The 18,238-nt window shown below is 43.0% G+C and overlaps 1 protein-coding gene across 9 annotated transcripts in view; it reads right to left on the bottom strand.

The window, feature by feature from the left end:
• TASOR2 (transcription activation suppressor family member 2) overlaps window positions 1–18,238 on the bottom strand; it is an 80,514-nt gene that overhangs the window by 9,456 nt on the left and 52,820 nt on the right. For 8 of the 9 annotated variants that reach the window (XR_004620862.1, XM_011226373.3, XM_034644127.1 and 5 more), the window contains 4 exons: window positions 14,815–15,057; window positions 10,735–11,614; window positions 8,686–9,115; window positions 1,967–5,818 (listed from right to left, as the gene is read on the bottom strand). Coding sequence is in view for 8 of the 9 variants with exons in the window: in XM_011226373.3 (XP_011224675.3) it covers window positions 1,967–5,818; window positions 8,686–9,115; window positions 10,735–11,614; window positions 14,815–15,057 (5,405 nt within the window). In the remaining variant the exon portion in view is untranslated. The remainder of the gene's footprint in view (window positions 1–1,966; window positions 5,819–8,685; window positions 9,116–10,734; window positions 11,615–14,814; window positions 15,058–18,238) is intronic. The other variant, XM_034644128.1, reaches the window with a different exon arrangement.

Below are 18,238 nucleotides of genomic sequence, written 5' to 3'. Positions count from 1 at the left end.
AAGCGAAAATAAACTATTGTGACTACAGCAAAATAAAAAGCTTCTGCACAATGAAGGAAATAATCAACAAAACTAAAAGGTAACCTACAGAATGGGAGAAGATATTTGCAGATGGCATCTCTGATAAAGGGTTAGTATTCAACATATATAAAGAACTTATCAAACTCAACACCCCAAAAACCAAATAATCCAATTACAGAATGGGCAGAAGGTATGAACAGCCATTTCTCCAAAGACATCCAGGTGGCCAAGAGACACGTGAAAAGACGCTCGACATCACTCGTCATCAGGGAAATGCAAGTCAAAACCACAATGAGACACCACCTCACACCTGCCAGAACAGCTAAACTCAACATAAGAGGGGCGCCTGGCTGGCTCAGCTGGAGGACTGTGCAACTCTTGATCGTGGGGTCGTGACAGCACCAGGAGGCTTGTCCTGGCCACCTTTGCCAGAAGAGCAGTTCTCTCCCTCCGGTGTCATGCACCCACACTGGGTGCTGAGATTATTTAAATAAATAATAATAATAATAATAATAAAACTTTAATAATCCCCCACAAGAAACAAGTGCTCGCAAGGATGTGGAGAAAAAGGGACCCTGTGCACTGGTGGGGGGAATGCAAACGGGTGCAGCCACACTGCAAAACAGTACGGAGGTTCCTTAGAAAGTTAAAAATAGAACTACCCTACGATCCAGCAATCTCACTGGTGGGTATTTACCCAAAGAATACGAAAACACTAATTCAGAGGGGCACATGCACCCCTGTGTTTACTGCAGCATTACCTACAATAACCAAATCACGGAAGCAGCCCAAGCGTCCACTGACTGATGAATGGATAAAGATGATGTATGTGTGTGTACACACACACACACACACACACACACAAGGGAATATTACTTAGCCGTAAAAAAGAATGAAATCTTGCCATTTTCAAAGACGTGGATGGAGCCAAGAGGGTATAATGCTGAGTGAAATAAGCCAGAGAAGGACAAATACCCCGGAATCTCACTCCTATGTGGAGTTTAAGAAACAAAACAAACATGGAAAAAAAAAAGAGAGAGAGAGAAACAAACCAGGAAAGAGACTCTGACCTACAGAGAACTGCTGCTGCTCCCTGCGGGGGGGGGGGCGGGGGGGGTTAAGGAGCACACGTAGGATGAACAAAAAATGCTGAGGGCCTGGATGGTAACCGAATAAAATACAATGGAATGCAGGTCCACGGGACAAAAATAAGCAAATGGGGGAGAAGGGAAAGCTCGACCCTGCAGCAGAACGCCCACTGATACACGCAGAAGGAAGGATGGACTTTGAACCCTCCCCCCATTATATTAGTAGCTGCTTCAGGCCAGAATCGTCAATGGATATTAAGTCACGGGGGTGCAAGTCTGACGAGGAACAAGATATTGATATATATCCTATCCTACCTCCCCATTCATTCATAATTACAGCACATTCATTAGCTTTACACTGGACGTGGAGGAACCTGGCAGAAACCATCTCACGTGAAAAGAACTAATACACGGGAATGGGACAAATCGATGCGGTGTGCCGTCTCCTACGAGGCACTAAGAGGAGAACATTGTATGTGGGCATTTTCACTCAAAACGCATAAATCATGAGGAAACAGGAGATGAACATAAACGGAAGGAAACTATCACTTAACTGGCCTACACTCACTACTGTCGAGGTCACAAAAGGTAACATATGACAGAGGGACTACTCCAGACTGACGGAAACGGACAGACAGGACAAGCAGAGGTGACTCGTGACGTGGGCCCCATAGCAGGGTCTGTGATCTCGGCAGAGGAACACTTAGCACGCACATAAAGACACAGCTGTCAGACTCGAAGGCCACTTCCTGTCCTGATTTCTCTCTGAAGCCGAGAACGCTAACCGTATGACCTCTAAATTAGACTTAGATGGCAGCCAGACTCATGTGCACTCCGAGATGAAGCCGGCACCGTACCTTTGTTCTCACGAAGAATGACTGGTCTTCGGTCTCCAGGAGGTAGAACAGGAAGGGGCTCTTACAGGCCTCCTTGACCACGCTCTTCAGTTTGACGTGCAAACTGGCACACAGGTCTGTGATCACGTCTTCATAGGAGGCTGCCCGCGGGAAAGAGGAATACAGCTCTCGAGAGGCGGCTTCTCCAGAAGCCACGTTTGACCCTTTCTCTGGGAAACCGACCGGGCTGCTATTCATCATCACCTTGTTGAATTCAGCATATTCATTGAGAATAAGTGAAATATCGTTCCGGGGTTCTTTTAAAGTAGTGTTATATTTCAGTTTGTTGAGGTGGAATGAAACAGTCTGATTTCTTTCAGAATTTGCAAGACGATTTCTACTGGGACCACTCTCCTTCCAAAAGGAAGAACTGTCCACACTGGCGAGCGTGAGGCCTGTCCCGCACGGACTCTGCTGCCTGGCGCCGGAGTGCACCACTGTTACCACAAGGGGACTTCTGCTCCGGGAGGCAAGGGGCAGGACTGGGGGCTCAGGTACTTTTGTCAGGGGGAAAGCTCCAGCACCACTTTGGAGAGGGGGTTCCTTCGCAAAGACACTGGTGGAGGAGGCAGAATGGCGAGAATCTCCCTTCTTTACAATTTGTTTTAGCTTATGTGCAAAACGCAGATACTCCAGGTCTAAAGTGTTCTGGGTGAGGTCATCTGCCACCTGCCAGGTATTCGTCCAGGAGCTGAGCAAGCCACACTGTGCAGTGGAACTGGGGTGTCTCTTTAGGCTGTGCAGAGTTCTCGTGGTATCTGTGAGCTCTTTGGTGATGGTGAAATTAGCGTAAGTCCTGGGGGTGCCATGGAGGTCTCGGATCTGGATGTAAGATGGCACACACCTGTCTTCTTTCTTGAATCCAACGAGCCGGTGTCTGGGAGCAGTGCCCATCTCCGGCCCTGGGGTGTGGGTAGAGTAGCCCCACTCTTCATGATCACTGTTATTTAGGCTCAGGAAAGAGTCATAATCATCTTTTGAAGCATCTTCTTCTTTCTTGGTTTGACTACACCTCAAAGTGCAGGAACCCTCTACCTCTGACTTGTTATCTCTACAGTCCCCACAAGAGTCTTGATCAGACTCTCCAGAAAGCGGCTCATAATGGATGTCAGAATTCCCACTGACATCCACGTCTCCACCCACGGTCCCTGAGTTCTCCTCAGCTCTGGGCCCCTCACCAGAGCCCTTATCTGCCATCTGCTCTTCAGAAACTCCACAAACAAGAGGGGCACAAGACTGGGGAACAACGGCAGCACAAGGCTCTCTACTGGTATTTCCACCGGTGATGGCTCTTTTATGGTATGAATCTGCAGGTACACAAGTGGGGAAAAGCCCAGCACTCAGATCTTTTGTTTCCCACACCGCCCTATCTTGCAGCACATGAACTTTTTGTTTGCCTTTTGGAGATGTGGTGTTTGACTGGCAGTCAACACCTCCTAGATCTGTGGCTTCTTCATGGAACTTGGCCTCAGCGTCACTATTCGTAAGCAAACTGGCCATTCTGACTACTGGGGTTTCCTGTGTCTGGAACCCAGTCTCTGGGTCCGTGGGTCTGGGACAGTGGGGTAAGGCAGCACCATCTGAGGGAAAAGCAAGTTTGGGGACGTCTGAGTGCCCGTGTGTCTGTGTATCAGCTCCACCAACGGAGCCAGAGCTCAAGGACTGAGCTTGCACATAAACGCCTCCATCTGTCTTCACATCGCTGCTAAAGAGATTTTTCTTAATACTTTTAGGGCTGGTCTGTTTTAGTGACACGTTCACTATACCACTTGGAGCAGCTGTAGAAACAAACGGGTCCGCCAAAGACTTATTTTCAATCATCTTTCTAGGACTAGACGGAGGCTCACCAGTCTTCAAGACAAGAGGACTTAAATTCCTGTTCTGTACGCTAACTGGCTGCAGTGGATTTCCTGATGTCACTAATTTTTCTAGAGCAAGCTTGACATCCTCTCCGTATTTGGCAGCCGAGGCAGCCTGGCTCAGCTCTGCCGTATCACAGCATGGCATCTTTTCTGAGAAAGAGAAACCTTCACCATGCTCCCCTGGGACAATTTCCTCAGTTACTTTCCCAGAAAGGGTCAAATAGCTATCTTTCCTTCCTGGATGCTTACTTCCTCCTAAAGGCATTTCAGCAGAAAGCGGCATCTGTTGTACTCCAGTTAAGTCATCTTGTCCCACTGGATGGGCAGGACCAACAAAGGAACTGTCTTTCTCCGTTAAGGCCAAATCTACCGACTCGACCCGGGAGAATGTGTCATTGCTCTCACCCCGTATACCGGCCAGTTGTAAACTACACAGAGACATAGCCTGAGACGGCTGTGCTGCTTCGGCTGGGTCTTGGGGGTCAGGACTGGAAGCTGGTGACACTTCTTCAATGAAAGAAGCAAAGGGAAAGTCCGAGGTCACATTCACTTCCTCTGCAATCTCAAGGGCGCAAGTTTCTTTAGAAAGTATTAAGGTAACCGTTTGTAAATTATCCCCTTTTCTCTCCTTACTTTCTAACGCTTTCTCTGGCACTGTAGGGAACACACATGTATAATTAGCAGAATCCACTTCTGGGTTTTCTAGGAGAGTCACCTCTTCTGGCCCGATGATCTCTTCAGTCGTGTCCTGAAGTTCCAAATTTGACACTGGGGCCTCCTGCCGCAGCTCTAGTCCCCCCGCTGGTATCTCTTCTCTGGGGCTGGTGGGTGGCGATATCGTGAGAGTGAGGTCAATGTCAGAATCTTCCTCTGAGAACTCCAAGCTGGCGTCCTCTCTACTCACAGAGAGGCTGGTTTGTTTGGTAAAAGCTGAATTAAAGGATTCAAAATTCCTGTTTTCGCTCTTTAGACCACTCGTGTCACTCCCCGGTTCTGAGGAGCTCTCTGCCGTATCACCCACTGACGGAATGCAGTTACGTGAGGAACTTTCCCCCAAAGTGGCAGAGGCAGATGCCGAGACCACTTCTTCAACCTGGGACGGCTCTATGATCTCTTCCGAAGATATGCCAAAGAGACTCTGAGTCTGCAGGACAAATTCTTGAGAGAGTTTCATTTCTTCTCTGGGTAACGAATAATTAGAACTTCTAACTCGTGACAACGCCTCTGCCACCACTGAGTTATCAGATGGCGATGATGAGCCTGGAGCAGGGATCTCTTTCTGTAGCGAACACATTTCTTTTCCAAGTGTCTCTCTACTTACTGAGGAGGCACAAAGGTACTTGGTGACTTTTTGTTTGGACGTTGCTGGAGAGGGAACGTCCGTAAGGCCTTGTGTCTGTGCCTTTTCAAACGTAGACACAGGATGTCTAAGACTCGTAGCAGGTGACTCTTGTTTCATCAACTCCGTATTAAAGGTTGTAGGCTCATCGCTTCTATTTACAACTTCTGTCTGTATCGGTACATAGGTATTTTTTTCGAGAGTGAATGTAACTGGTTCCAGATTAATCATCACGTACTCTGTATCATCCTTCCTCTGCAAGGCAGGCTGACACTCGTCACTCACGGGGCTGCTCTGCTGGCTGAGGCCCTGTAACGCACTGGTTTTTGTTTGCACTGCTGCATGAAAAATATCAACTTTGCTTTCAAGGGTGCTGTACGCCGGCTTCTGACAGATCACCGACTGATTGCTGAGCCCATCATAAGTCTTGCTGAACAGGGTCTGTGTGACGGTATCACTGTAAGACGCTCTTTTGCTATCAAGTGGCTCAAAGGTTTTATCTTCCTCGGGAACAGAAGGTCCATTAGTTTGGGTACTTCCAATACTAGAAAGCATAACATTAGAAGTCCCTAGTTTATGTGATGGGTCTTGTTCGGCTTTTCCCCCAATTATCTGAAATGACAAAAGGAAAAAATCAAGAGTCAAACAGACTCTTTTTTCACATTCACATATGGTGAAAAACAGAGTGGACGAGAATCGATTTGTTTTTCATTTTGAATCTTTTAACTTTCAAAAATATCACAGGGTAGAAATCAAGCAAATCCCTCTCTTTTTAGACAGACTTACAACAGCCCAAAACAGGAATTTTTCTTTAAATATACACACAAATGAGAGCTTTAAAACTTTAACTGCACAGACTTTTTTTTTTAAATTGACTTCTGGGAAGAAAAGTGGCTGGACCCATGACAATGCAGAGACCTGAAAAATGCAGCCTGTTTGCTACCTAGCATCACCTAATGCAGAAACGCAGTACTCGAGAAAAAAGGACTTGGTTTTAAGTATTTTTTAGTAAGATTAAAAGACAGTTTTTAAAGCAAAGAATAACTTATTTTAAACACAGCTTTCAATGAGACTGCAGATACACTGTCATCTAGAACTTTCCCATGAGGAAAGAGTAAATTATTATCTCTTGTAGTGGTTTTTCCAAGGTGTCAATCTCCATGCTGGAAATAAAGATCCCTTACCCCCTAGCTACCTTCTTTGCTTGTAACTGGAGGCCATCTCTCATTACAGAACAACAGAAAACACATGCAGTTTGCATTAACAAACCGAACCAGAAGGACTGCTTTGAAGCAGGAAGGACTAAGGCTGAACACTAGCGGAATACCTCTGGACATTCTGATGACCTCACAAACGGGCTGTCTAAAGGCTAAAGCATGGTCTTGTCCAGAATACGGTAAAACAGACCGATCATCATGGACTGTACACCCGTAATATTCAGAACATTACGGTCACAGATTTCCTGACACGCCTTGAGGCGATCATGCTGAAAGTCAGGACCTGGGTCTCAAATCTGTTAAAAAGACTAATGTCTTAAACAAAGAAAGACACTGACCCAAGTAAATGGCAGGGTACAGCCGAGACTCAGAGTTTTAAGAGGACGTGACTGGCCAGACACAAAGCATAGAAAAATCTTGATGGTAAGAGTCATTCTGAAAACTTTGTGACCCTTCAATCATGCTGTGGCTGCTAATCTCACCAGGCCTATGGACTCAGTGAAATGCAAATTGTCATCAACTTCCTATGTTTATATTGACAGATATTTTTTTTACTATTGCTGAAATGATAATGTGTTTAACATAAAGCCTGATACTTAAAAAGAACTATTTATTTCTTACTTTGTTCTTTTCATTCACACACAAAATTAAACACACGACTAAGAGCAACATGCCAATGGTTTCTAAGGCCTATGGTGCTGGAGTTCTCATCCCATCTAGTGTGCCCACGTGGGGAAGGAAGGAGGACAGTGCATGTGCACACACTTTTAAAGTTCGGGCACAGTAGCCAGGAGATGATGGAAAAAAACTTAAGTATATGCTATAGAAATTAGTTTTAATACTCTTTCTACTTCTTAATACTCTTTCACATTTGCAAAAACACCATTCCTAGAATTAGTAATGATGATAGCTGATTACAGATTAAAACAACAAAAAATACTTGATCAGGTAGTAATTAAAGTCTTCTAAACTACATTTTCTTGTTCTAAGGTAGAGATTCTTTTTTTTTTTATTAAGGTAGATTTATTTAGTTAGTTAGTTAGTTACTTCAGAGAGAGAGAGAGCACGAGCAGGGGAAGGGGCAGAGGAAGAGAGAGAAGCAGACTTAGTCTCCTTATCTGTAAGATGGGGGCAGTGGTCCTTATTCACTGGGCGGTGTGAGACTGAGCTACTGTGAATAAAGAGTGCGGACCACTGTCTGGCCCACAGCACACCAACAGTTTCATTTCGATAAAGATGAGCATCTGGAGACATCAGCTCTCTGAGGCTCGCCCCTGGACCCGCAAATCCCCAAGTAACCCCAGGTATAGAAACGTTGTCTACTCAATATTAAGACAGGCACTGCAGGTGCCCAAACCCATGCAAAAGTATTCTGGAAGAGACCAAGGCTGAAACCTTAAAGAGGCATATATTTGGTCAATCCATTTACTTATAGACTTTTGATTCAACTTTTTTATTTGCTCCAGTTAAAATGTGATTACCTGGCCTTGCTGAACATTAGTTGAGAAAATGGAAAGAAACAAAGTGTATTTTCCATATTCACAAATAGTTACCGACAGACCTAGGGAGTCCGGCATTGTACTTACTGTTCCAGCATTTGTTTTCACAAATAATTTTTAACATATTCAATTTCAGTTTAAGGTTTATCAAAGACTTCTAATATTTATTACTGCACTTGCTCCTTAAAAACTATTGTAGGGCATCTGGGTGGCTCAGTCGGTGAAGCGTCTGCCTTTGGCTCAGGTTACAATCTCAGGGCCCTGGGATCGAGTCCTTTGTCAGGCTCCCTTCTCGGTGGGCAGTCTGCTTCTCCCTCTCTCTCTGCCCTTCCACCCTGCTCCTGCTCTCTCTCAAATAAATAAATAAAATTAAAAAAAAAAAACCTATTCTAAGTAAAAATAGGTATTATTTACCTCTTTTAAAAGATAAATATGTTCAGAGAGAACAAGTAATTTGCCCGCAATTATACAACTACTAAGTGACCCCATTATGGCTGGCCCCCGCACCCATCTGACCCCCATGGTCTGTTTCTGCTTCTGCTTCTTCAATCAGGATGGAGAAAAGCTCCATCTGCAGACAATCCAGAGCAACATTTATGGAAACTGAATTGTTGGTATTAGTCATCTTTACACAGATGGAGAATCCACCTTCCTAAAAGAAACCAATGCCATGTTTTGAATGTGATTTTATACATCATATCAAGAAAAAAAATACGGAATTTCTTCAAAAATGTCAGCACGTATAGTGTTCAGCTTTACTTACCTCATTATTACAAGAATAAATGAAATTCTGGCTTTTTGGGGTATCTGGATGACCCTCTCTTGCAAAAATTTCTTTCTGTCCATTCTGTACCCAGAATTCCAAGCCTCCTCTGGGTGGTGGTTTCATGAAGGGAAGCAAGGAGTTAGTGTCAGGGAAGGACACCTCGGCATCATGACCTCTGGGAGTTTCGCTGGTCTCCAGCAGAGGGTCTGCAGAACATCTTTCCACACTGGAGGACTCCTCGATTTCACTGAATTCAAAAGATTCTAATGTGCTATTTATAGACACGTATTTTGCTGGGTTGCTGTGTTCTACCACTTTTCGGGATGAGCGTATGACTTTGTTCTGATTGCTGTAAAACAGAGCTACCCACATATGAAGTAAAAGCTTCACTTCTTCCACGTTATCAGGTAAGTCAGTGTTCCAGGGCCTGAGATTTTAAAGAAAAAACATGGAAAAATCATTGAAACTGGTGTTTTTAATCTTAGTTTTAAATGTATTCATTTTTATAATAAAAATACGCAAATGTGAAACACTGAATAAGATAAAAAAGAAGTTGATTTAACAAATAATGATAACGAATCTAATCCCCTCACTTACCAGAGTCAGAAGAGGGAACTGAAAATCAGAGCTTTGAAAAGTAATTTCTTTCAGATCGATCACAAAACCCTTATGCAGTACAGCCATGACTGGAACAGAGATCTCTGGGGTCCTGGTCTAGGACTTTTCTTTTACTCTACTCCAACTCTCCCTGGACACAATATGCCTATTATGTGAATAATGGCTCCAGCAACCACCCAAATCCTCATTTTTGCCAAGTCTGGTCAACTCACTTCTTGTCCATTTTTGAGTTTCTCTTCTAGTAGTTGGGAAAGTCTGAAGATTAAAATACCTCTGTGGCCAATTCAGCAGAACTACACTATTTTCAGATTACAGACCTGGAAAATCTCCTGAAACCACACAGGGAGAAAACATTTCTGGCCATTTGCCCAGTGAAAGTACAGCAGAGAGCGGCAGGGAGAAGAGTCAGAGGGGCTGCAGAGCTGGGCTTCAGTTAAGCAGGATGAAGCCTAAAGAACTAACCCTCCTGAGTAGATGGGAACATTAAGTGTATGCTCCCACGAGTGTGAGCCTGTAACTGGAGCACGGAGAGCAGTCTGGTACAATTTAGTGGCTCCCAGGAGAAACACTGCATGAAGAGGCAGCCGAGTGCCATTCCCCACAGAGAGCGCACCTCGTGAATAGTAATGGTCACCACTTGCTAGTCTGTGCCAGTCACTGCGCAAAACCCGCAAGTACACAGCAACCTGCCTTGTAGCTGTTACTAACCCATACTTCAAAGGGTTCCCCACAGAACCCTTTGCATCACCTGGAAAACTGTTGGAAATGCAGACTCTCAGGCTTGAGTTACAATCTGCGCTTCAATGAGGTCCCTAGATAAACTGTACCCACAGTGAAGATTGAGAAGCACTTCCCCAAAGAACAGGAACCTCTTCCAGGTCACAGAAGCTAGTTCAGTGGGAGAACCTACGTTAAAAACCTGGGTTAGACCACACTCCAAAGCCCGTGCTTTCAGTCCCTCTGCTGTTCCTGCCTTGGCCCCGTAAAGGTTTACAGAACAACCCAATATAATCCTGCTCACTCAGAACTATCTGACCAGCCTAACAAGCTGGAAGTAACTCTTGAAATGTTTCTTCCGGAATTCAGTCTGTAAAGCATTATTCTCTATCTCACGATTTTACATTAAGATCTCATTTAAATAGTATAATTCAAAGACCACAAAGTTATGTAGGAGCATCTCAAAATGGAAAGCTGCTCACAGGGCTAAAGTCAGCTTGCAAAAGGTCTCCGCGTGACCACTGACAGTGGCCAAACCAGCCTCATTTTCTTCGTTGTTAGTAAACACAACTGCTTGATGTTATTACTAAGTTCTTGGGTTCACATACAGTACTTCTCTTTCCCCAAAGCCTGGCACAAGGATTCCTTCCCACTACATTTATCTCAACACAAAAGTCATGTCCACTTTCATGGAGCGTCACTCCTACTTACCCATGTAGTGCTCTGATGACAGTTTTCTCCAGTGGGTTGTTGGTATACTTGCTGTCCAAGCTGAATACATATTCCGTGTCACATTTGAAAGTGACCTTAAAGGAGCCGTCACAGCTGAACACAGTATGAGAGCAGTAAGAATCCTTCAGGTTGGAGGACAGCAATCTGCTCCTGTGCTTGAACACCGGGTCCTCAGACAGCTTCTGCAGCGGGGATGTGCTCTGCTGGTGCCGGAACGGCATTACTTTCCCCACTGGGGTTCCCGCTTCGGGGCCTTTTGGGCCGTTCTTGGCGAAGGCAGGGCCGGGAATTCCTCTCTGCTGCAGATGCTTCTTTGAATGTTCCGCAAGGAGCAGGGCATAGGAATGTTCCACAGCAACAAAAGAGCTTTGGCGTGCATCATTAGTTTCCAGCGTTTCCTCGGGAAGTGCTGATGGGGCTTCCACAAGGGCCAGACTGCCAGGAGTCAAGCTGTCTTCCTCTGGGCTGACGGTGGAGTCTGACCCTGGATCACTCTTCTTCTCAGAAGGGGGCTTAGGTAACAGTCCGCCTTTTTGATTTTTAACTCCTCTGTGATACTCATGGTCAGAGGTACCACGCACAGGATGTTCTTTAGAAAGCAAAACATCATTTTGTGGTGACTCGGAGGAGCAGGGGAAGTTGGCGGGTTCCGACGGCGGCGCGGCAGAAGTAGCGGCGCTTAACGCTAGGTCAGCGAGCATATTTAGGGCTTGGGAGTCACAGCCGACGATGGAGTTTTCAGGTAGGTCTTCCTGAGCCACGGAGATATCTTCCTTCTGAGCTGCATTTATGCCAATAACATCCTCTTGACCAACTGATGAGATTTCTGATGGAAGCTGTGACCCAGTTTCTCCTTTTGCTTCAGTATAAAAGAAAAAGACATGTAACATTTGATTTCCATATATTTTAATTTCCTGCTATATTACTGCAATGGCTTAGTGAAAAATCAATGGTTAAGTCAATATATTCAAGAAGAACCTCTGGATATGTTATAGATTATATGCTGAAATTTTACTATCAGACAGGTTTCTTCCAACTGCCAGTTCTAATATAATGTATTTACCATGGGAACAAATCTTAAGGAATGTGCATATTGATTTAAAAAGAAATCACCTTTCCAAAATGCTTGTACTGAACTACACACAAGGTAGACTGCTCAGCTAAAGAAATATACAGAGGGGGAAAAAAAACCAAGAATAAAAAACAAGAGTCCTGCCCTCAGAGAGCTCACAATCTAGTGAGAACATAAGACTTTCTAAGTTTGAAGTGTATATTATAGTATGTTAACACATTTTGGAAAGCATGTCCCTTAACAAGTGCTTTGTTAGAGAAATCGCCTAAGTTCAAACTAGAGACAACTTTTTCACCGTACTGATGTTTCATTAGAACATGTAATGATACAAACAGATCAGAAGAGTCATAAGATTATTCATTCAGAATCACCTATTTCATCCCCTTCAAGAACTTTAATTTCTGTACTGAAAACATTTCCTCTGTACTCTGTCTGCAAATAGCAAATCTCCTTGTCTACTGGTAATTCTCCTTTCTGTAGGTGATCCGATCCACCCATTTGCCTTTAAGCAGAAAACCAACCTTCTACAGTGGCCTACTTGCTTTCTCAGGATGTAGTTCAGCCTCCTTACATGCAGCTACCATGAAAGACGGAGTTCACAACAATACTAGGCAACAATGCCCTGCAGCAGGTGTATGGACAGAAAAGCAAACTGTGTTCTTCTTTATAACTGCAGAAGCAGGTCTGAAATGAATTATTAACTTGCCTGCAAAGGCCAATGACTAATCCATTTAAAGAGAAAACCCTGGCCTGTGAGGTCATCAAACAACAAGAAGATATGTGTGTGCCAGGAAGGATAAAAGCAATCAACCACTGTCCACTTTTAAAATAGCAAAACCCAAGGGGATTAGGTGGAAGAAAGTGACCCAGAGCAGAGAATCACCTCATCAGCCCCATGATCTACTGGAAACACGAAATCCATTTTGTGACCTGATGTGTTTATTCACACTAATTCCATTCCACTGTCATTACTATTATGGCTCTCACACAGGTGTGAGTAAAGCCTAATATAAAGAGCACCGCACTGAAGAAAAAGGGTTCATTTTAACAAATATGTGTCTCAGGTAAATCATTTAATTCCTGACTTGTTAGAAGTTCTCAATCAGTTAGAAATAGAACACTGGTCATCTCTTTTAAAAAAAATATAAATAAGACAACACCAAATGAAATATATAAAAAATATAGAGTTCAATAAATAAGACCTATATTGAAAACTTTAAAAAAAAGGCAGAAAAGCAACAGTTTCAGGAACAAAATTGAGCCTTCTTAAGTTCTGATACTTCAACTATACGAAATGAAACAGATTAGTACAGGTGACTAAAAAATAAAAGAAAAGAGATTATTTAAAAGGTGGCAATCTTAAAATTTTAACCTGGGATGTGGCTACACAACCATACAGACATTTACAACACAAATCAGCCGACGTCTGAACACGTACTTTAAAAACTTTTCATTTTCTGGGTGCACTCCTCTGCCAATACCCAACTGCAGTCCTCCCATTAATCCATTAGTCTACAAATATCTATAAATATTTGTACCAATTCGGTACAAATAATCCAAATGACACAAGCTAAGCACACGTGGCATTTATACGTGTATCTATGCTCATAATGTTCAAATTCATTGGAAGACAGGACCAAGACACATCAAATGATCAGAAAAAGGGTGAATTTGATTCCACAGTGTTCTCAAAAACCCAGAAGGAAATGAAACAGAGAGCTGAGTGAAGATCAGAGCATTGGGAAATGCCTCACAGAGGAGGCAGGACCGAGCTGCACAGAACGTGGTGGAGGGGAAATGCACAAGAGCAGACATCGGGGTAATGTGTGTGGGGAGGCGCGGAGTTGTGGCAGAGCAGGGACACGCTGAGCGAGAAACAGCAGGAGGGCAATAGGGAGGTGTGGGGTAAAGCCTCCTTAAGAACCATCCAAGAGACCAGCAGAGTTTCCATTTGGTATGTGTGTGTCTCAAAACCGCCAACACTGGGTTTTCAAATCACAGGACGAGCTCTTAAAAAATCATCACTCATTAAAAACAAAACAAAACCCTTCTGTCATGAAACAATATTAAAAAAAAAAGTAGAAAAAACCCCACACTTATCCATAATACCAACACCTCAACAAAACAATATTTTCTGAATTCCCGCTAATCGTGAGGTTTTTTAAAAAATCCAAAAATAGGTGAGGGAGAAAGCAGAATCAGGGAGATTAGACAGAAAACTGACAGGAATACAAACATAAGAGGACATTACATCTTTGTCAAAACAAGAAAAACAACACACGTGCAACCCCACAGGCCTCAATACGGAAGACAAAGTAGAAGTCCGAGACCCCGCAGGCTGGAAGAAACACACCACACACACAGATGCGAGGTGAGACAGGACATGGACACGACGGTGAACTCCGCTTGGGAGATGAACTCTGCGGGGACAGTGGGGCTTTCTGTCTAGCAGTTGAAAATACAGAACTAGTGCAGTTGGGCATTTATTCATATAACTAAACTTTATTATTCACTGAAGCGAAACTAGGAAAGTAAAACTGCTTTTAAACTTAATCTAATGCCTTTTAAAACCAAACACAGGGTTCTGGATTACTGTCTTCAACGATCTCTAACTCCCTTTGGACAAATAAACTTATACCTTCTACTTTTTTAACTGATTACGGCCCAGAAAAGTATTGCCAGATACTGTCTGTGTGCATTTAGTTATAAGAAAGCCTCTCTACACTGACACTCTTGTAGATGGTTCACGTTCAGGCTTTACGCAAACTAAAAAGTAGGATCTATTTTTTGAAGGCCTGAACCTGCACTTGACAGATTTATTTACAACAGGAAACCCGCCTACTTAGTCCTGTTAGTGTTTGAACTCAAGGGTGTAGCAGAAACTGCTGGTAAATTTCAGCTGCTCTTAGATTATTTCAATACACTATCTTGCAATCTCAATTAATCTGCATTGTGGTGTTTAAGTCGACAGGAAGAGTGTTTCTTACCAGGTTGTGGCTGCTTTCTGATTCTGGGATTCTGATTGCCTTTTACTAGATTTACCCTCTGCTTTTGTGGAGATTTCTTCACGGGTGGCTTAGCCCTTGGAACAGTTTTGACTGGAGATTTCTCTTGTTTCCTTGCCCTTTTAACACTCGTTGCCACTGGAGCATCTTTAGAAATGGGAGCTTCTTGGTTTTTCCTATCCAATCTGGTTGTCTGTACAAACTGTGCAGCCAGCACGTCAGCACCTTATGTAGAAAACACACTGTTTTTTAAGGGGTAGGGGGCTCAAATATTTATCAGCAACAGCTTCTCCTTTGACTTCTTTTGTTTTCGGAGGGGTAATTTTAGTAACAGAAAAGAAAATATAAAGTTTGGGGTATTTCGTTAAAATATTTTTTTTAATAAAGCATGAGTTAAAAGGTCTCAGATAAATTTAAAAAAAAAATTGACCTTTCTAAGCGTTGGACTATAGCCTGTCAGGTGAAGAAGAAGAAGGTCAGAGTAACAATAACTTTATAAAAACAAGGCATGACTTAATTAAAGAAAAAAAAATTCTCCATAATCTTTCCTGACTGACGAGGCAGGTGAAGGCTGAAGACGGGAGTTCACAGCCCTGGGGAATGGAGAATCCCATTTATGGAAAGGCAAAACAGCGCCCACGAGGTGAATAGATGAAACTGTTACTGCACTGCAGACAAGTGACTGTATATTCATAAAGAGCCATCTTCTAGATTTCACTTGACTACTCCTAAATATACAAGTCTTAATACCACTGGGAAAATCGTCTTCAGAGAGCAGACAGAGGAAGGTCCACTGAAGAAGGCTTCACCTGATTTAACTTTCTACAAGTCTCTTACAGTGGTTCACCTCTTACAAAGTGCTCAGCTTTGCTTCTCACATGGAAGGGAACAGCTAGGAGGCAAGGATGTAGAAAAACACCTCATGACTACCCTGCTAATTTAACAACAGAAAGTGTTTCAACCTTTTAAGAAAAAAAAAAAGTTAATAAATACTCTCTTTGAAAACTTTTACTTTCAGCTGTTCCCACCAAAAAATTTAGTCCCAAAGATATCAATAAAAATATAACACATGAGTACTGGCAGGTATTTTAAAATTACGTTATACAGAAAACACTACAGTTGACCCCTGAACAACACGGTTTGAATGGATTCCTTTTAAATAAATCTAAGTACACTACTGTAAATGTATTATTATCTTCCTTATGATTTGCTTTTTAAGGATTCATTATTGGAGAGAGTGCACACACATGTGAGTGCTCGAGTGGGAGGATGGGGGGAGCAGAGGGAAAGGGGGAGTCTCAAGCAGACTCCAAACTAAGTGCAGTGCCCAACGTGGGGCTCAGTCCCACAACCCTGAGGATCATGACCTGAGCTGAAATCAAGAGTCAGACGCTTAACTGACTGCACCATCCAGGTGCCCCTCCCTTATAATTTTTAAGATTTCATTTATTTATTTGAGAAAGAGAGCGCACACAAGTGAGAGACAGTGGGGGGGGAGGGGCAGAGGAAGAAGGAGAGAGAGAATCTCAAGCAGACTCCCTGCTGAGCAGGACCCTGAGATCATGACCTGAGCTGAAATCAAGAGCTGGATGCTTAACCTACTGAGCCACCCAGGGGCCACCCCCTATGATTCTTACAGCAGTTTCTTTTCTCCAGCTTACATAATTGTAAGAATACAGTATATAATAAGTAAAACATACAGAGTATGTGTCAGTCAGTGACTTGTATTATCAGTAAGCTCCTGGTCAACAGGAGGTTATCAGGAGTTAAATCTGGAAAGACAAAAGCTATAGAGATTTTTCCACTGTATGAGGCCACTCGTCATGCCCACATTGTTCAAGGATCAACTGTATTTCTGAGAAAAGGAAACACGATACCAGTTTAATAAATTGTGATGACTGTTACTGAAACGTAGAAGAGAGACCAATTTCATTTCATTCGTTTGGGAGTCTGAGAAAGGAGTGGGTTTAAAAAAAAAAAGCTCTTGCATCTCTTAACGTGGTATACTTCCCTGGGTCTAATTATTTTTCTCCCTACTAAACTATTCCAAGTAATAAAGCAACATACCGTTTGTTTTTCTTTCAAGACTTCTCATTTACTCCAGCTATTTTCTAAAATTTTTAGCACAAAAAAGGCAAAATATAAATCAAGCAGGAAAACAGTTCAGACTAAACTGAGAAGAGAAAGAAAATAAGACGAGAGGACCAAGCTTGGGGAGGCTCCTAGCAGCTGCACAGGCAGGCAGCGAGACCGCACACAGCACAGGTCCTGGGAGGGAGAGAGACACGGGAGAAGGTGATCTTACAGGGATCATCTGCGTCACTCAGTGCCATGTTTCTGGGAGGTGTAGGCACAATTCATTGGTGGACTGTAAAATAAATTTAATGGGTTGCAACCAGAATCCTCCCTTAAATGAAACAGAACTGAAAATACAGATTATACTATGCATAGTTAGGGTAAATGTTTTTTGAAATTTTTCTTTCAGTCATGTATGTATTTGCATGCACTGGACTGTATAACATAAAAGATTTCTTACAATGGATGAAATTAAAAACATTTGAGAAACAGTGACATCTATGTTGAATTATAGATTGTTTAATAACTTGAAGTTCAATTGGTATTATATATATATTTACTTATTTATTTATACACATACACACACACACATATATATGTATGTATACAGCAGAAACTCAACATGGTTGGCCTGGACTATATTTATAAGTGGTTGTACAGTCTGATTCACTGCTTTATACTGCCATACTTTCCATCATCCTCACACGTGTGTGTGGATACACACCCCATTTCTCAAACTATAATAAGCCAGAAATAACTATTTGTTAAGCCACAGGCTAAAGTCTTAATTATCTAGAATCCTGAGGATCTGCATATCCCTGATGTTTTCCTCTTTAGGCACCAACATTTCTAAATTCAAAATGTTACACATACGGTTAGCAAACCTTTTCTGTGAGGGGCTGCCAGTACATCTTTTCAGCTTTGAAGGTCATATGATCTCAGTCACAGCTGCTCACCTCTGCCAGCAAGGTGTGAAATAGCCAGAGACAACAGGTAAACGCCTGAGGGGCCCTCTGGCCCCAGCTGGCTGACCCCTCCTGTAAGGGGTCACGGAGCATATGGTTCCCTACTTTTAAGCAAAGTACGCTACATACAACTAAGATGAATCTACGCCAAAATCATGTAGCTCACTGTGCTGTGTTTGCCACAGTCCATCTGACTGTACAGTCAATGGCTCCCCACTCTGATTCTCATGCAGTTTACAGGGGGGCAACAAAGCCATTTGTAAAACTGTTTCAATATACAAGTCTCTAGGCCACTGGACAGTTTCAGTAGGTCTATGGCAGGATCCAGGTGTATTTTTAAAACTGATACATACAAGGATGGGAAG

Source organism: Ailuropoda melanoleuca, chromosome 15 (assembly GCF_002007445.2).
Source record: "Ailuropoda melanoleuca isolate Jingjing chromosome 15, ASM200744v2, whole genome shotgun sequence".
Classification (NCBI taxonomy): domain Eukaryota; kingdom Metazoa; phylum Chordata; class Mammalia; order Carnivora; family Ursidae; genus Ailuropoda; species Ailuropoda melanoleuca.
This window is presented reverse-complemented; position numbering and strand designations above follow the sequence as displayed.